This window comes from Meriones unguiculatus, chromosome 11 (genome assembly GCF_030254825.1).
Source record: "Meriones unguiculatus strain TT.TT164.6M chromosome 11, Bangor_MerUng_6.1, whole genome shotgun sequence".
In the NCBI taxonomy this organism is placed as follows: Eukaryota; Metazoa; Chordata; class Mammalia; order Rodentia; family Muridae; genus Meriones; species Meriones unguiculatus.
The window spans coordinates 107,035,380-107,054,005 of NC_083359.1; the positions used below are offsets into that span (position 1 = coordinate 107,035,380).

At 40.5% G+C, this 18,626-nt stretch overlaps 1 protein-coding gene across 1 annotated transcript in view; it reads left to right on the plus strand.

The window, feature by feature from the left end:
* Positions 1-1,846: 1,846 nt before the first annotated feature.
* Positions 1,847-18,626, plus strand: part of Ush2a (usherin) — a 653,036-nt gene continuing 636,256 nt past the window's right edge. The window contains exons 1-2 of the mRNA XM_060365102.1: positions 1,847-2,322; positions 5,887-6,052. Of these exons, the coding sequence (XP_060221085.1) occupies positions 1,847-2,322; positions 5,887-6,052 (642 nt within the window). The remainder of the gene's footprint in view (positions 2,323-5,886; positions 6,053-18,626) is intronic.

Consider the following 18,626-nt stretch of genomic DNA (forward strand, 5'->3'; position numbering starts at 1 on the left):
TGTTCTTAATTTTAAAATTTCCATCTAAATAAAGCAATCAGTAAGCAAAGAATGAGGCATTTTGACCAAAGGTGAAACAATCTAATGCTACCATATTCTCATGGGAGAGAAATGAAAGACAATCAGGAAAAAGATAATTTGTATTTTCTCTAGTTGCCTTTTAATGAGAAACACATTAGAAACATCTTCTATTTGTCAAGATTTCTGTAACTGTAGAAGTTGAGAGGGAACAAATTGATTCTCTGCTTTCCAGACCATCTCACATTTTTTAAAGATACGACTGGCAGGTCACAAAGACTGTTTAACTATTAGAATATTTTTAATATAGGATAGTGTAATCTACAGAACAGAAAGAAACAGTTTGGAATGTATTCAGAAGTATACAGAAATGGCTGCTGGCCTGTGTATACAAATATCCTTCTATGAATTTGCAATTAGGTAACTAAAATTCAGTAGTCCCACTGCTTCTCTGGTTCATTTAGAATCTGTTTTACAAACTCGGTGTTTAGAAATGTAGCTGTCCTAAAGAAATGAAGCACATCCTGAGATGACATAGGCCCACAAATATGGAGAGAGACTTTCATCCATTGACCAGCTTTAAAAAGTGTAGTTCAAGTTTTGAGCCTCATGCTGGATCCTTCCTCCCCAAGAATGAATTCAGAATTAACCGTACAGTTGCTGTCTAATGGAATCAGGTCCTTCTGATTAAAGCATTGCATGGAGTGAGGTTCAGCAGAGTAGGAAAGAGGAGGGGCCTGGCAGGATCTTACCGGATAAGGCGTACTGCTTCTTTAAAAATTAAGCATGCATAGCCCCACCTGACTCCTGCCACTGACCAAGGTACCAGCTGAGAGCTGGGACAGCTCAGTTCCAGAGGGGCCACCAAGCAGCCAGGACTGAGTTCCAGGTAATCTTCTGAGCTGTGGGGAACACTTTTCCCAGGTGCCAAGTCTTCCTCACAGCCTTCCTGTTGCTGGGGCCTATTTCCTAGAAGTAATGGGGAGAGGGTTACAGCAGGGTTGCCAGGCAACGTGGGACAGAGGTCCTGTCCAGGAGCTATTTCTCACAATGAGGGGACCAGTTGAAATTCAATAAAGAAATGGTAACTCGGCTTATTTATCAATACAATTACTTACACGGTATTAGGAATCCATATTTAACCTCCAAATACAGAGTCATATGTGAAAACATTAACACAAATGCTTGATAAATATTAAGGCACAGGGCAAGCAGATGGTATTGAGTTTCTAATCAGCTTTGCTGTGAGCTTAAAGTGGCTGCGCAGGCTCAGATGAGGGGAAAGGCCCAGAGTGCTTAGCTAGCTCCTCTTTGGGCATATGCAACTTAGCTCTGGTCATAGCATATGGTGTTCGTGAAAAGAGCTAAAGGATGCTTTACTGCATTAATTAGAGCGAGTAGTGCCAATTCCCTGGGGTCGAGTAACAGCTCAAAGTAGCTTTTAGACTATACAAGTCACAATAACATATAAATACATAAACTGATTGTCCTGTAGACTGAGGACTGTGATTTTCTCAATAAGGTCAAGATCTTTATTGCAGTTTTTGACCCTAAGCTGTGTAGTTCAAATGGACTTTGAGAAGTTTGCTGTTGTTTTTGTAGGGGGCACAGTCTTTATGTTTTGGATAAACTCTTGATTTCTTGTGTGTTCATTCACCAGAGGCCAGCTTCAGCTCATGTCTCTGCCCTCCCTGAGGACGTCCTTGCTCTGCCTTCCCTGTGAAAGTGTGTCTGCAGTTTCTGGGAGATGGAGAATCTCGGTATTCGGGTGCGCAGGTCTGGTTATTAATTTAGGAAGGCCTCGTCATCGGGTGAAGAATAACTTTTTATGGCCACGCATTTCCTGGTTTTTTCAATGGGCTTCCTGTGTCAGGCCATTAAAACATTCGTCTTTGCCTACTTGGCCTCAGTGAGTTTGACTGCCTCTCAGGGCATTTTCCCAAGGCTGGAGAATGTGGGCGCTTTCAAGAAGGTATCCACGGTGCCAACCCAAGCCACATGTGGGTTCCCAAGCCCCAGCACTTTCTGTCATCCCTCGGCCGCTGGGAGTGTGCAGTCGTGCACCGAGACGCGCTGTGTCCAGGACTGCCCCTACCGCTCTGCCTCCCCTCCCTATACGGCCCTCCTGGAAGGCATCCGGGGCTGCCTCCCTGCAGACTACGGAGACCTCCGCCCTCACGCCAGAAGCAACTCTCCGAGCTTTATATTTGGAAGTCACAAGAACTGCCCCTCTCTGCGGGCTCCGAGGCTGGCGGCAGAATTTACCTTAGCCGTGTGGCTGAAGCCTGAGCGAGAAGGCGTGATGTGAGTAACATCAGCTGTGGTTCCCAGTTCCCAGTTGGCCTAGAAATCGGTAAAACCAGGAGTTGTGAGTATTATTGCAGTCTGAGGGCTCACGTAGAAATTATGCTAATGAGAGGTGTGCAACTACAGGGGCCCCGCAGGAAGGACCAATGGCTACGTTGGTCTTTCCTCTTCCGGCTTTCTGATCTGAGAATTGTTTTTCTGAAATGTTTTCAGTCTGTTGTAAATAGAGTTGACCATGAAAAAAGAATGTGCTGAAATAGTTACATTGGAGGGCAATATATCTGAACATATGTCAATTATATAGAGAGTGTATCATTTATAAAAGTTATATATAATAGAATACACATTCTAATCATATATTGATAAATATCAATTATATCTAAGTCATTTATTATTTATTCATTTATTTCTCACAAACTAGGTGATATTTGGTCCTAGCCTGTGAAGTCTAGGGTTCAGAGTGCATTTGTAGGCACAGGAGCCAGTAATAGAAATAACTGTTAAGTTTGAAGTCTTGCATGAGGCTTATATATACAAAGTATCCCTACTAGAAAATAAAAATTTTTACTAGTCAGGTAGCTTTTGAAGACCTAGGACTGTTTTACTTATCTTTCTTTTCTCAGTAAGTGCTTTCTGTGATGGATGAAAGATGTTCTGTAATAGAGTTGAACAAATGGATAGCACCTCTACCATACCATACCATAGCATAGCAACTCTACCTCCCACACATTACAGCCTTGGGCCTTCACTGTGTGCTACTCCCGTCTTCAGATCTGTTAGGAAGTCGGTAATCATGAGACCTTCTCCAAAGCTACCCTGCTGTTGAATCTGCTAAGGGTACCCTCAACGTAATTAGGAATGAAGCTTTGCTACAACCAATTTTGGTTTGTGCAATTACAAGCGTTTCCTTCTATAATCCCACCACACTGATGTTTGACACCAGTCTCCTGAATGAATGCAGAGCCAGTCTATGAACATAATAAGCAGCATTCTGACTGATCTTTACTTAATGTGCTCTTTACTATGTATGTCCTTCTGTGTACATGAATGTAAGTGCAGTACTCATAGAGGCCAGGGAGGGAGCTGAGAGCTCTGGAGCTGTCGAGGGTGTTTACAAACTCCTGACATGGGCTCTGGGAATTCAGGTCTTTGGCAAGAGCTCCTAACCTTTAAGCCATCTTTATTTGTTTAATGTTAATTTTTTTGGCATTTTTCATCCATGCATGAAGTGTGTTCTAGTTACTCTCACCTCATCTTTTGTCTCTGAGTAGTGCTGGGCACTTGCCCTTGTCGTGTTTTCTTTGTGGGACTGCACTGGGTATCTCAAAACTTAGGAAGCAACAAGTAAAATCTTGGCATCTCACAAGCAAAAGTGACTTAGATGTCTTAGGTGTTTATGTTTCATCCACCAAGAGAAAGTTCACACATTTCACTTTTGTTTTAAATTCAGAATGAAAATAATTGCAGTCCATTAACACTGTTTCTACTCTTCCCTGAAAAAAAAATTTGTTGTTTTACTGTTGGAAATTCCAGGAAATTCAAGTTATTTGAATGTCATCAGCATCTAGACTCTTAAAACATGTTTCTCAAGCTTGCAGAGACATCTCTGCACCAAATGCCTCCTTTATTGGCGTAATTGCCTATAGATAAGATAGAGGGGTGTCCACAGATGTGGTGGTGTGAGGGTCATAGTCTGGAGGGTCCACTGCCTGTATCAAGGTCATTTTCATTCTTGAAGCTAAAATGCCTATGGGAATTGGAGGAATTTGGGGGTGTTTGTACTAGATAAGTAAAACAAACAAAACACGGATTATCCAATTATTGTGTATTCAGGAGCAGAATAAATCCAGTTCCTAAATATTTTACTACCTGCCTTCGTCTCACATTTATTATCTACCAAAGCTAGAGTGTTTACAAGCAAACAAAATAGCAAGGGAGATAATCAATAACATATTAAGAAAAGCATTTTCAGCAAGCTTGGGGAAATAAGTCTGCATTTGGTAAATACATTCCTGTGTAATGATTGAATTCTCACTTGTAGATTTTATACTCAAGACAAACGAACAAAGGAAAACTTATAGACTAAGGCCCAGAGACATTGGATAAAGGCATTTTTTTCATGTTAGTAATCACAAATATTCAACTACCGAAGTGTTAAAAATAGCCTGCAGTAGTAGCATCTATGTATGTATGTATATTTTTATAAGCTTTCATCTAAAATTATTTGACAAAATTAAAAAGATGCTTTATTTCATATCAAATGAAGTGAAAAGGCATAATGAATTAGTACCAATAAAAGAGAGACCCTTGCTCTCCAATCTCATTCTGTATTCTAAATCAGGACAAAAATAGGTGAGAGTAAAGTGAGGTTTTTAAGATTTCCCCAAATTTGAAACATTTTTCACAGCAATTCTTGGGTGGCCCAACTTTACCTTTGCCTCTGGGATGCTCCTGACTGAATGCCACCACTTTGTGGGAAGGAGTCTCCAGTCTCCCATACATGTTTCATGTCCTTAGAATCCTGATGCCCTGGCAGGTGGCTTCCCGTTCCTCCCCAGATGGCAAAGCATGTTCAGTGAGCAGGAAGGACGGCTGCTTACACATTGTTGAGCTGAGAGGAGCGTTTTGTGATCAGTGGTTCCTGTGGCGATGCCTAGCCTGGGTGGAGAGCAGTGGTGAGAAAGGAGCCCTGAAAGGCACACCAGGCAGTCAACAGAGAAGTGACCCTGTGAAGGAAATTTTGGCCGGGAATGGTGGCATCTACCTGTCACCTCGGCGCTCAGAAGGCTGGAATGGAGGGACTGCAAGATCAAAACCAGCTTGGGCTGTGTAAAAACCTGGGCTCTAAAGTAAAGAAAGTGTAACGTAAGACCTAGACACTTCCTGAAAGTCATCCCTCGTCATCAAAATACAACTTAATTTTGTTCTCGTAAAGAAGGCTTCCATAAAATATCATCACACTATCTCAGTGTCCCAGTTGGACTGCTGGTCATGGAAGAGGTAGGCAGTCCTCTGGTACACACTGCTTTTGGCTTCTGGCCAGCGGATGATGAAGTAAGAAGAGACGGTTAATGTTCATTCTCCATTTCATCATAGGAACCAGACAGAGCAATTCTGACTTCAGGGCTAATAACTTAGAGCCTTCCATGGGCTCCAAATTCACTTGACATTAAGAGAAGAAGAAAGATTTGCCCTGGTAACTCAGTGCCCATGTGGGGTGTGCTGTGTCCTACCACGTCCTATAAAAGGAATAGCCAGGGAACTAACGGGGCAGTAGCTTAAATGTTAGTTTTCCAGTAGGATGCAACTACTTTACTTTCTGTCATGAATCTCTAATGAAGGGTGTTGAGGCTCTGGGGAATATATTATAAATAAGCTATTTTTCCTGAAATAAAGCTACTTTTGTCAAAATCAAGCTTTCCAGGAACATATTAAGATTCAGGCACTTATTCTTAGCATGCCACTTTGAGTGGGGTTGGGGTCACTCTATCAGGACAATACCTTAACTCGGCGTTTTGCTTGAATACTGACCTTTTCTGTCTTTTCTGGTTGCTTCCTTAGGTGCGTGATAGAAAAGACAGTGGATGGGCAGATTGTGTTCAAAGTTACAATATCCGAGAAAGAGACCATGTTTTATTATCGCACAGTAAATGGTTTGCAGCCTCCGATAAAAGTAATGACACCAGGGAGAATTCTTATGAAGAAATGGATTCATCTCAGTGTGCAGGTGAGTAAAATAAAAAATATTTAACATTTGGTTAAACACGGGGATCTGTCATCCTGTCTCCTCCTTTAAATGGCACCTACCCAGGAAGGCCGAGGCTGTATCTAAATCCCGGGTATATGTAAATGACAGTGAGAGAAGATGGGCATTTCGGTGAACTCATGTTGTACCTCCTGACGTGTTAGCAGTTTTTCCCCTCGCGCTGTTGTAAAACTCTCAGCCCCGCAGACGAACAGCAACGATGCCATGGGCAGTAATCACATGTCCAGGGAAATTCTGTTTTATTTGGTCACTGCATTTTACGTTTAGATGTTAACTCCTTTGGAGTCCGTTGTGGCGGCATTAAAATCCTCGCTCGGGTTCTACGGCTGTCTTTCTCAGATCGTGTCTGATGATGGGAATGAAACTTGGCTGTTGCGTTAAGTCGCTGACCTTAGAACTAGTGAACTCTGCACTCGAGGCGTTCGGAAGGTGTTATATTATCATTGTAGTTGTCACCGACAGTTTGGAAGAACTTCAGAGGCCGTCGGAGGCTGAGATAACTGTGAGATGTCTGGCATTTGCAGTGTCTAGAAGAGAGACAGACCCGCCTTTTGTTTCTTCGGGGCTTCGCGTGACTCAGTGCTGCCAAACCCACACTTGCTTTTCAAACCGGAGGTAGTGTGTGCTCTGTTTCCCAGGAGGCGTTCCAGGATGCCCACTCCCCCAGGGATCGTCAAAATCCCCCCTCGCAGCTTATGAAAATTACCTTGGACTTGAAACACACATGCATGCACATGCATATGCTTACACGTGTGTGTATATACTTTTATATACACACATAAATGTATGTATGTCTATACACAAAGATAGCAAGCATATGTGGTTTATCCATCCATTCATATATATGCATATGAACCTGCCTACCTGTCTGTCACCCTGAATCAGGTACTAAATAGATTTCCTTAGGCTGTTCTGAGAATTCTTAATTTGGTTTAAATTATTATTCAACATTTTATTATCCTTAATAATTTGAGAACACAGTATATATACATTTGTGGTTTTTTTGTAATAATAACTGTCGCTAGTACTGTACTTTGGCATAAGAGTGCAGTATCAGTATATATATATACATATATAGCTACAATTGGTGCATTGGTTTTAGGAAGGCATTCAGAAAGCCATGTACCTACTCAGGGTGCTTGGCCGGTAATTGAGCTTAGTGAATGTGGCTGATGAGGATCAGGGTTTTCTGGTGTTTCTATGCCAACGGATAATAGATGTTGAGTGTGGAGCTCACCCAGCATCGGGCCCTATAGTAAGAGCTGGGCTGGATCCTAGAAGTCCTCACTTCATGGTGGTCTAGTAAAGAACAGGCAGGGAACTCTTTGTCTTGTTTCTAGAAGAGTCTCTTTATAACAATTAATTGGTGTAACCAAATTGGGCTCTGATTTAGACATAGAAATGTGGACATAGAAACCTTTAAATACTTTGCAGACAATGCCAAAACAGCTGTCTGTTTCTGATGAACTTGGATGTCTGTGACAATGAAGACAGTCTTTCTGGCTGACATTGTTTTACCTGATCTGTGAAAATGGGAGCAGCTCAGCAGCCTCAGCAGAGGAAAGTATATGAATTGCCAAGTTCAAGTGCAGTCTCCACTGCAAAGAGGCAGGCGTGTATGAGTCACTGTCCTGGGGTCCACAGCATGTCAGAGGGAAACCTTCCCCTAGTATAGGTAAAGTTTTGTTTTGAAATCTTCCCTTCTTCAAAGGGTAGCACACTGATGCTTCAAGATTTATTTATTCATTTATATTTCATGTGTATGAATGTTTTGCCTGCATTTAGTTAAGTGCACTTTGGTGTGTATAGTGCCAGAGGAGGCCAGAAGTGAGTGTTAGGTTTCCTGGAACTGGAGTCACAGGGCTTATGAATCACCATGTGGGTGCTGGGAACAGAACTGGAGCTCCTGAGAAAGCGTCAAGTTGTCGTAGCTTCTGGGCCATTACTCCTCTGCGGTCCACATGATTTAGTGAGGCTGCTTATGTTTGAAACAGTTTGTCCACCAAGGGACAAATTTTCCTTTCTGATTTACACAGTTTTCTTTGTTTAACTTTCTGACTTAAAAATTTTTAATTGAGTTTTTGAGACAGGGTCTTGACTGATAGGAGCATTAAGCTCTTGCCCAGACTGACTGCAAATTGCAATCTGCCTGCTTCTCTTTCCTAAGTGCTGAGATTACAGGCATGTGCCACTGTGCCTGGCTATTAAGTTTTTAAAATAAAATCACTGGACTCTAATTAAGTCACAAATGAAAACATCACACAGCCAGATTAATGAAGCTGATTAAGCCCTTGCCCATTCCCAAATCCGTACATGTCAGGGAACCTCTGCACAGCTAGAATGGCCTTTCTGAAGCCTCAGAGCTTCTCATGGGGTCTTACACTTTCACTGTCGATGATTATATTTTTATTTACTTATTGACAACCAAAACCTAAGACATGATTCGCTTTATAACCTCTTTTGTGGTTCATGTGCCCTTTTGTTACTATACATAAACTATCTAGAACACTGGACAGCATTGTAACACTTCTGTGTGTGCATACCAAGTGTCCTGATCATTTTTGTTCCTTCTAACCTTTGTTCTTGTGTGTGTGAAATGCATGTGCACATGTGTGTGTGGACACAGGTATCCACGAAAGCCAGAGAAGGAGAACAGATGTCAGGTTCCATCACTCTCTCCACCTTACTCCCTTGAGACAGGATCTCTCACTGAGCCTGGAGTTGGGCTATTGGCCCGCAAGCTTAAGTTATTAAATCTGTGTCTCCGCTCCCGACAGCGACCGGTCCAAGTGCACAAAACCATTTCTAAGTTTTCATGCAGGAGCCAGGAGTTTGAACTCAGCCCCTCACCGTTGTACAGCAGTCTCTTATTTATCCACGGAGCCATCTTCCTGAGTGCCTCCATATTTTTTCTAACACTCTTCTAACTTCATGCTTTTTTATTTGTTTGTTTCTATATTCTACATATGACATAAAGAATGCAATGCCTGCCTTTCTATTCATAAACATGACACCCAAGTACCATCTATAAGAGAATAAAAAGGAAAAGAATTTAAAAATTACACACACTAGTCAACAACAAATTAGTATTTATATGTTAGTGTATATATAATACATATATATATGTATGTATACATACACACATACACAAACACATATACAAACATATGTCAAAATAAATCAAAGGGACTAAGTACTGCTGTAGGGATGATTGTTCGTGCAAAAATGGATGCTCCCCTCTCCTACCCTGAACTTGGCTGTGTTTTGGGCTACGCACATCTTGTAGAGAGCAAAGACTGAGTGATGCTCAGTCTTTCTCTTGTTTGTGCTGCAGCGAGTCAGTGGGAGCAGCTTGAAATCGGAGCTGACTAGAATAGCCCCCTTTCCCTGCCCAGTGCATGAGAAAAGCAAACATTTCCTCAGATGCTGTGTACTTGAGACAGAGTATTTCACCAACCCCCCAGGAGAAGCTGGCACTCATCCCAGGTCCCTCCAGAGAACCCACCAGAAGGGGCAGGACAGCAAACTCCACTGGGTAGAAAGAATGCAGCTGTCCTGACTTCCCACCACCTGCAATTGCTTTTTTTTGTGGCCTTATCACTGTATGTATTGCTGCAGTCATGCCTCGTCTCCTAACCCTCTTTAAGTGCCCCCTAAGCTACCAACCATTTCAAACCTCACCAGATATGTTCTCCAGGGAGCTCCCTTCAGTAATGTTTTCCTGGGGGACACTGGGCCACAAGGTAGATGCTGGTGGGACAGCATGGTGCCACTTGCTGTGAGCTCCAAGGAACTGAAACTGTGAACGTCTCTCTCAAAGCAGCACTTAGAGCGAGACCTTCCCAGGATGGCCCTCCAAAACAGCAGCAACACAAGCACTTCTCAGTCGCCAGCTCACCCTGCAGCTGCCAGGTCAGGAGAGTCCAGGCATTCTCTGCATTCTGCGTGTCTCTGTGTCCATGTTTACCCATGACCTCTCCCCTTACCTTCACGCTGAACCGCTGTGGGGCCAGTACTGGTGCAGTTACTTCTTCCCCTCCGTTCCCATGACCTGTGTTCAGAGGGTTCGCTTGGTATCCACTTCTCGTTGGCAAGGTTAGACTATTGAGCAACAGAGATGGCCCTTGTCACCAAGTGTGATGCTACTTCAATCTCCAGGGACCCCCGTAGAGAGGACCGTGTTCTGAGGGGTTTCCTATAACCACATGCATCTTGTCTTCTGACCATCAAATGCATTCCATGGAATACACAGGCATACATACAATGAATAAATTCAAAATGTATAAAAGTACTTAAAAAGAATCAGAATGTTAACTTCCCCAAAATATTTTTAAATGGCTTTAATTGATGAAATCCCTGGTCAATAAGATGCCAGGAAGTACCTTCCATACTACCCAGAGAAGATCTAAGCACAAAAATATCCAAAGTTATTTTAGTGATAGATAGATCAGCATTTCTTTGAAAGCCAGCATTTTGAGATCAAAACTGTCAGAAAATGGAAAGTTTGTAAATTAATATTCATTCAGGGACTTTAATCTTACATGGTTGACGGTTTAAATTTTGTTTGGGACTTACCATATTGGCCACTTCTGATTATGTAATAAAGGAATTTATTAAGCTATACTGAAACTTGGAAACCCAATTCATGTTTTATTAAGCACGATAGGGATAATCTTAGACCTTTAAGGCATTAATACTTATATTGAATTCATATATGTTGAAATTACTGAGAGATCAGTCTTTTAAAATTTTGGAATACAAAGAGGAATTTTATTGAGCATTTTTGTGGATTGGCAGGCGAAACTAGTTGGAAGCATTTAGCTGTCTGTCACTTGAAATTAACCCCGTGCCCCAAGACTCCTGTGAAGATGGTCTTTGCCCTGTAAGCACTTCGCATACTTCATGGAACCCATAGCTTCCAGGGGCTGCCAGTAGAGTCTCTCTAGAAACCATGCTGAATTGCAGTAAATCATGAGTTGCAACAGACTCAGTGTCAGGATGGTGAAGCGTCAAGGGCTGTCCCAGCAACAGGGCTCTGTGCTATCTTGTAGGCTTCTTGTGCACTGAACGGCAGAGCCACAGAGGAGCCTAGACGCAACGGTATGAAGAGGGGCAGCTTGATCCAATGAGTGGAGAAAGTATTGGCAAATAAGCCGGAGCAATCAATAGGAGGAGGAGAGGGATTTCAGAGTCCTGGTTTGTTTGTGTAGTATGTTGTTTTGATTTATGTCTTCGGTTTGAAAAAAAGGAAAACTATTAAGAGCACTGGGGATAGACATGCAGTTTAAGAAACAATTTGTTACACTAGATAAATGAGTGTCCCGGCCTTGGAGTATCTGTTCATATGCACAGCTAATAAGGCTTTTAAATGCCTCTGATGATGGGGGCGGGGTGTCTTGGAGCAGAGATGCCATGGAATCTGTCTCGGGTTAGAACGCCATCTGGGGATGGTCTATCTTTACTCTCGCCCCCATTCCAACATCTCCTAACTACATTGCTCCTTTAATAATTCTCACTGATTACACCTGCAATTCCATCTGTCCAGTCACGTGAGATACGCATCAAACGTCATCTCTTCAGGCAGGGCCTTCTCTATTCAGCCATTTGACCATTACCTAAGATAGCTGAATGTTTTGGGGTTATTCAGAGTGAAGTGAAAACAAAGAACTTAGGAAATTTGAAGCAACCAGTAAAAAAAATTAGAATGCTGCTGTTGGGTGTGCTTCCTGTATGTGAAATCAACCGTCTCACATTGCAAATGCCAGGTGTGACTGTCCTGCACTGGTGGAGGCTTTCCCACTGTAGAGCTGAGGAAAAAGGGGGGAAGGCCTTAAGAGTTAACACAGTCTGCCTGTGTATAGTATTAGCTTCATCTGAGCTTAAATTAAAATCCACACATTGCCACAATGGCTGTAAAGATGGCTCAGTGGTAAGGCTTTTTTCTTATTCTTAGAGAGGACCTGAGTTTGATACCCAGCTCTCACCCTGGGCAGCTCACAACAAGCATGTAATTCCCCAGCTCAGGTGACCCTGTGCCTTTTGTTATATCAGAGGGCACCCTACTGACATGCACATAACTAAAAATCAAATATTTTAATAAAGAAATTACCATAAAGCTAAGCCATCATAAAAATCTAAGGGTTGATTTTCAAAGTTCTGCAACCAAAAAAAAGTAAAATCCCACAGGAACTAAAAAGACCCAGTTGTGACAGAAATAAAAGTTTGCTGTTTGTAAACACCCTTACATATGTACAGTGTATGTATGCACCCATTATGTTTGACTCATTTATGCATTCATAGAAAGAGTAGATATAATTTCAGCTGTATCTGGAATTTCTATAGACGGTTCAAATGTAAAACAGGATTATTTTTATGTAAAGGGTTCTATGCACAAGTCACGGTTGAAGAGATGGCTCAGTTTATAAAGGTATTTACCACCTGGACTACCAGTCTAAGATAGATTCCCAGAACCCACATGAGGGAAGGAGAGAATTGACTCACATAAGTTGTCATCAAAGATCCATACTTGCCCTATGACGCATGCATTCACACACACACACACACACACACACACACACACACACACGTTTCAAAAAGGTAAGCGAAATTATGCAAGGCTTACTTGATTAGATCTGATCAGCCATTTCATGGTTCAGCTCTATAACAGCATGCAAATAATATAGTTTTGGTTGAAACTATATGGCACATTTAAACTTTGATCTTTTCCTGGGGTAGCAATATATATAAGATATTTTGGTGGGTTGCTAGACAATTATAGTGTCTAGTTATTCATAGAATTCTAGGAGTAACCTGCCCGTACTCTGCAGTGTCCTGCGTAGCTCAGAACATCATGTTTTGAAGATTAAGGTATACTAAATGCACCCTCACCTCAGCTTACACTATTTCCATCTTCTGTTTGGATTCTGGATTGCTAACTCCCTGTAACCTGAGCATCTACACTTCCAGAATTCACACGTATGCAATATGATACATTCAACCAAGCTGTGAAACAGAGGAAAATATCCACCCACATACCTTGTCAACCTCCTTCATGGGAATGTGTTGTATGTGGGAGATTCGGAGTCCAGTGGCTTGGTGCAGCATGCAGACCGAGAGGCACGCTGTGAAATGAGAGCTGGTGGTCAGAAGAGGCTTGCGTTAAACATCACTGGACAGTCTGCAGTTTCTTAAAGGAACATCTGTGCCTATGCTGGGAAGAGGGACAGTGGTGAGGAGTGAGGGGATCAAGGGAGAAATCCGTGGCATGGGCAGATACCATTGTACTAAACACAGCCTGCCTACAGAGAGAGAGAACACCTATTCTGAAGACAGGGGTGAAGGCAGGCCATGGGAGCCCGCTGAAACCGTGGATGAAAAGGTCAGTGGCATGTGTGCTGAGAACAATTTAGTAAAAAATTAGAACCTTTGTTGAAGAAAGGAATGCACGTTGATGAGTCCTAATATTCCGGTGTATGTAGTTTCATGGAGTCTAATTTGCCTAAATAGAGGCACCAGAAAACAATCATGCTTTTCATGCATAGCATGAGCTAGGCCTCAGTTCACAGTGCTAATTTCCACCTTTAGAAATCATTAGAATTAACAAGAAAGCAGAGTTCCCCATGCTCATACTCCATTATGTCTTCAATGGCCTAAAATGGGCCTGTGTAGTATTTCTTTCCACCTTGATGAACTCAGAAGAGCATAAGAAAATACAGAACCAAAACAGCATGGGGAATTACCGACTTCAAATCAGGCATGCTGTGAAAGGTGCTTTAGAAAAGGGTCATGCTAATTAATTCTTGAAGACTAATAGGCTTTTGTTTGGTATAGAAGAAGGAAACAGAAAATTCTATCCAAAAAAAAAAAAAAAAAAAAGAAGGGGGTGGTCCATGGAAGCTCAGACTGGTGAAAGGATCCATACGATACCTTATATTTATTTATACTTATTTAGAAATAACTACACTGTGTCAAGCCAAATGGCTAAGGAAAACTAGTTCAGAGACTTAAAGCAGTGAAGCAGATTTTTGGGGTGGTGCGTCTCTCTTGATGTATAGCTCATGATTTTTTATTAATGGATTCTAATCGTATTTATTTAGTAAATTTTATTACACTGCATTGCCATTATTAAAATTATAAAATCTGTAGAATGTGTGATGTACACACCCAAAAGTGTCTTGTTTATCTTATATGTAAGAACAGCACACGGCATGACGGAGTATTTACCTTGATAAGTCTGAATGTCACCAGGATAATATTTTACAGCAAAAACATAAGACCAACGAGACAATTTCTACAGGGACACTTCTAATCAAGACATGCAGAAAGCCATGAATAAATTAACATTTAAACTTAGAAACTGATATTTGAAGATAACCATACCTACTTATTTCTGTAAGAAAATGGCTAGTTCTCAATGATAGCAATAAAATATACAATATATGTATAAAAGAAATATACACAAATATGCTCTCTGTTGATTCTGTATGGCACTAAAACTGAAGTTTGCAATGAAAAGAGTGTTTTCCTGTGTCTACTTAGTTTTTTTTTCCCTTTTATTAAACAATGTCTAGTCTTGAAAATGCCACCATGGTGATTCTGTCAAATTTATAATGGTTCACATTCGATGATGGCGCTAACACCCGTTCACCTAATGGAATTGTCATTCATAACACCTTCGCCTGAAAGCCAAGTAGAATAAGACTCGGGTGATTCTCACTCTTCTGTGGGTAGTCATTTTGCGCCCAAAGGGCTAACTGATGCCATCGGTCATACTTCACCAGGCAGAGCAGTGTGCACACTGCCCAGGGCCGAAGTGGGCCCACGGCATGCATCACTTCATCAAGGAATAGAAACTATGGCTGTGCTTAAGTACAGACTTGAATAGTTTTATTTCCCCATCTATTTTCTTTGATGTTTCCCTTTTATATGCAGTATTCTAAGTTATTCAAGGTTTTGTATTCAAGACTAGTTTTCATATCTATGTAAGGAAGAATAGTTTTAAAAGACATGTTTCCAAGAATGGGAAAGTTATAATGGGTCAACCTGCTTTCCAGTGATATGGTAAAAAATTAGTAAGTATTTATGATGGGTATAGAACTTTCATTTTTTGCACTAAATCAAAAGATAACATGACTCTGAATTGTATGTTTGGAAAGTAGAAAAGTAAATAGGTATGCTCTGCTTGTGCGTAGTATCCAATTGCTTTTACCATCTGGACTTGGAAAGGATAGAAAGGGGCAGAAACCCTGTAACTTGAATATGGCTTGAGATCAAAGCACAGGGCCATGATGAGATGCTCAGGAACCTGAGGAAAAGAACCAAATGCTCATCCCAATGTGAGTGTAGTGGAAGGAACCACCAGAGTTTTGATAATGCATGCATGCTATGTAATTTATAGATGAATTCTGGGAAAGGAACCCCTTGCATTGTTCTAGATACTTGGCAAGAGTGCTCCATACAAATACTTTGGGTTGAAAATGAGACATAGAAAAGGACAGTTAAGTGAATGAGCTAAAAGTAAAATGAATTCTGTGACCTTGCACCTATGGATAAATACTGACCAATAAATTCCTTAAAACACTCCCTAGCATCACCCACAGAGCATCTCAAAATGTGTGAAAGGAAGTCTTCTTATAAATACCAAAGTGGTGCATGTTGTGAGAAAATCTGAAAACTTAGGGGCACAGACGTTGAAGCATAGATCTTGTATAGCGAGTGCTTCTCTGTGTTTTTTGTTGATTGATATTTTAATCATATGTATTTATGGGATATATCATGATAATTTGCTACATGTATGCAGTTGGTAAAGATTTAATTGGAGTAATTTGCATCTCTGTCTCTTAATAATTTAATTAACATAATTGTATGTATTTATGAACTAGAGTGCAATGTTTCAATGAATGCATACAGTATGTGCACTTCAAATCAGGATGCTAACATTTACATCTCCTCACCTTCACTATGTGTTTAGAGACTGGAGCCTCTTTCTTAGTTATCCTCAGTAGGCCTGATAGGTGATTGTGAACTCTAGTTATCTCACCATGCTGTAGAGTACTTGAACACGGTACCTCTATCTATCTGAAGTTTCATTTCTTAGCCCTTCTATTCACCACCCTTCTGCCACTTCTAAGACTAGAGACCAAAGTCTCATGTTCAGATCTCAGTTTTGTGTGTGGTGTTCTTGTGCCTGACTTGTTTCACTTAGCACGATGTCTTTTAGTTCCATGCATTTCACTACAATGATATCATTTTTCGTGGTTTACAAGAGTTTCGATGAAAACAATATATCACATTTATAAGTTCGTATTTTTATGGGTGTCTAGATTGATTGCATATAACATACCCAGAAATGAGATAGATGGTCCTTGCAACAATTCAGTACAGATTGTGGTGTGTGTGTGTGTGTGTGTAACTTCTATCATGTTCTCCATACAGGCTTTACTAATTTATATTCCTACCAAAATTTTAAAGTTTCTTTTTTTCACATTTGCTAGTTGGTTTGAAATGTATCATAAACTAATGTCAATTATAGTAACCATATTATGTTAGCTAGAAAATATTCCTTCTTTTTTAACTATATTTTGATCAAATTAACTGGTTTACTTTCTGTTCCTCATACTTCCAATCCTTCCAATACCAAGTAACTTATACCGTATTATGTACATTTCAGACATTTGATGAGATCAGGCATATTCAGGGTAGTTAAGGTCATAGGCCTCATTGTCTCTATATTATGAGATCAATGTTGGTGTCTTTATGGATGATTGAGAGCATGTGGTATTTGTCTCTCCATTAGCTTAGTTCATCTACCAGGGTCATCCATTTCCATCACATTGCTGCAAATCAGCTTAGATTCTGTCCAGTTGAGTATCGTGTGCACAAAAATGTTCATACCTTCCCTGTTAATCTAGAAACTGGTTGGATGATTCTCTTTCTTGAGCATGTGGAATAGTAAATAAGGATGGGTAATATGGCTAAATCTCCTGGGGTTTTTATGTGGGCAACTGTGCTACGTGAAACATAGCATTAATTGTTCATCTGTATTTTTCTGTTTCCCTTTAGCATTGGCTTTAATTCCTGTAATTAGGTTGAAACGGAATGGTGTCAGTATACATCTTTATGATTCTTGTTTCTCATCTCAGGGAAAGTAATTTGGTCTTTGATGCTAGATGAAAGGACCTCTTTTTAGGCTTTTCTTATCTGAATGTATAAAATCTGTCTTCTGTTTTTTTTTTTTTTAATCTTGAAAAAGCATTAACGTTAACAAATTTCAAATGCATTTTGTGAATACTTTTTGTTTAATATACAAAATCTGAAACTTTATAATGTATTCAACTGTCTAAATATCAAAAGAATCCCACTCCTGGTGTGAAGATGATTCCAGCATTTTGTCAACTTTAACGTGTACCTGTTTCCTAATGTCGATAGATGAGATAACCCTGTAAAGTCTACCTAGACACGAGACACAAAGACTTGGTGTTCATCACTGTGCATCTATCCTCTTCTATAATGAAGGAGTGCTGGGTTTGTTAGAGGCTGCTCATTTCCCTACACAATCACATGACTTCCCTTTGGCCCATCAATGTGGTTGACTATAGTGATAGATTTCAAATATTAAACAGTACGTACCTGGAATAAACCCTTTTAATAGTTTTTGTATAATTTCATGTGTTGCTGGATTTGATTTGTTATTTTTTACTTTCTTAGAGTAGAACTCGTGTATTTTCCTATTGTTCTCTTATATATTTGCATATACTTTGTTTTTGTTTAATAATTTCCTTTAAGCATTCTTAAGAGTAGTTGCCAATAACAAATTCTTCCTTCTCCTTTCTCTCTCTCTCTCTCTCTCTCTCTCTCTCTCTCTCTCACACACACACACACACACACATATTCTTGGTGTTTAGGTCTAATGTATTTTGATAATTTTATTTCAGGCAATTAATATCATTTAGTGAGGGTTGTATATTAAATATCATAATTTGTGCATTTGCCTCATTTGTACTTGGTGCTTTATCAGCTTTTGCTTCACACATTCAGAGATGCTTTTGTTAGGTCTGCGTGCATTAGCATTATTACACTTTTCAGCTCAGGCAATCCTTTTATCATTATGTAACACCATTCTTTCCCTCCAGATGTTCGTTTCTTTTCAAGTCGCTGTTGCAGGATACAAACGTGGCATCCCTTCTTTGATCTGAATGATTGCATACAGTTTCGTGTCATTGAATGGAGATTGCTTTTCACATACAGTGTTTACTTTCCAGCCAGGAATCTTGATAGTTTTAATTTGCTTGTGAAGAAAGCATCTTATTGTATAGTACAGACTGCACTGGGACTCAGGACCCTCCTGCCTCAATTTCCTGATATTACAGGTGTACATTTCCAGGCCAAGGATAAACTATAATTTTTATTCTAAAACAGTCTTCCTCCACCTTTCACTACTTGGCCAGTTAGGCTTCTAAACTTCTTATACTTTAGCCTTATTTCTCCAACTTTTATATTGTCTGTTATATTCAGTAATTGGTGCTGGTTTATTTGC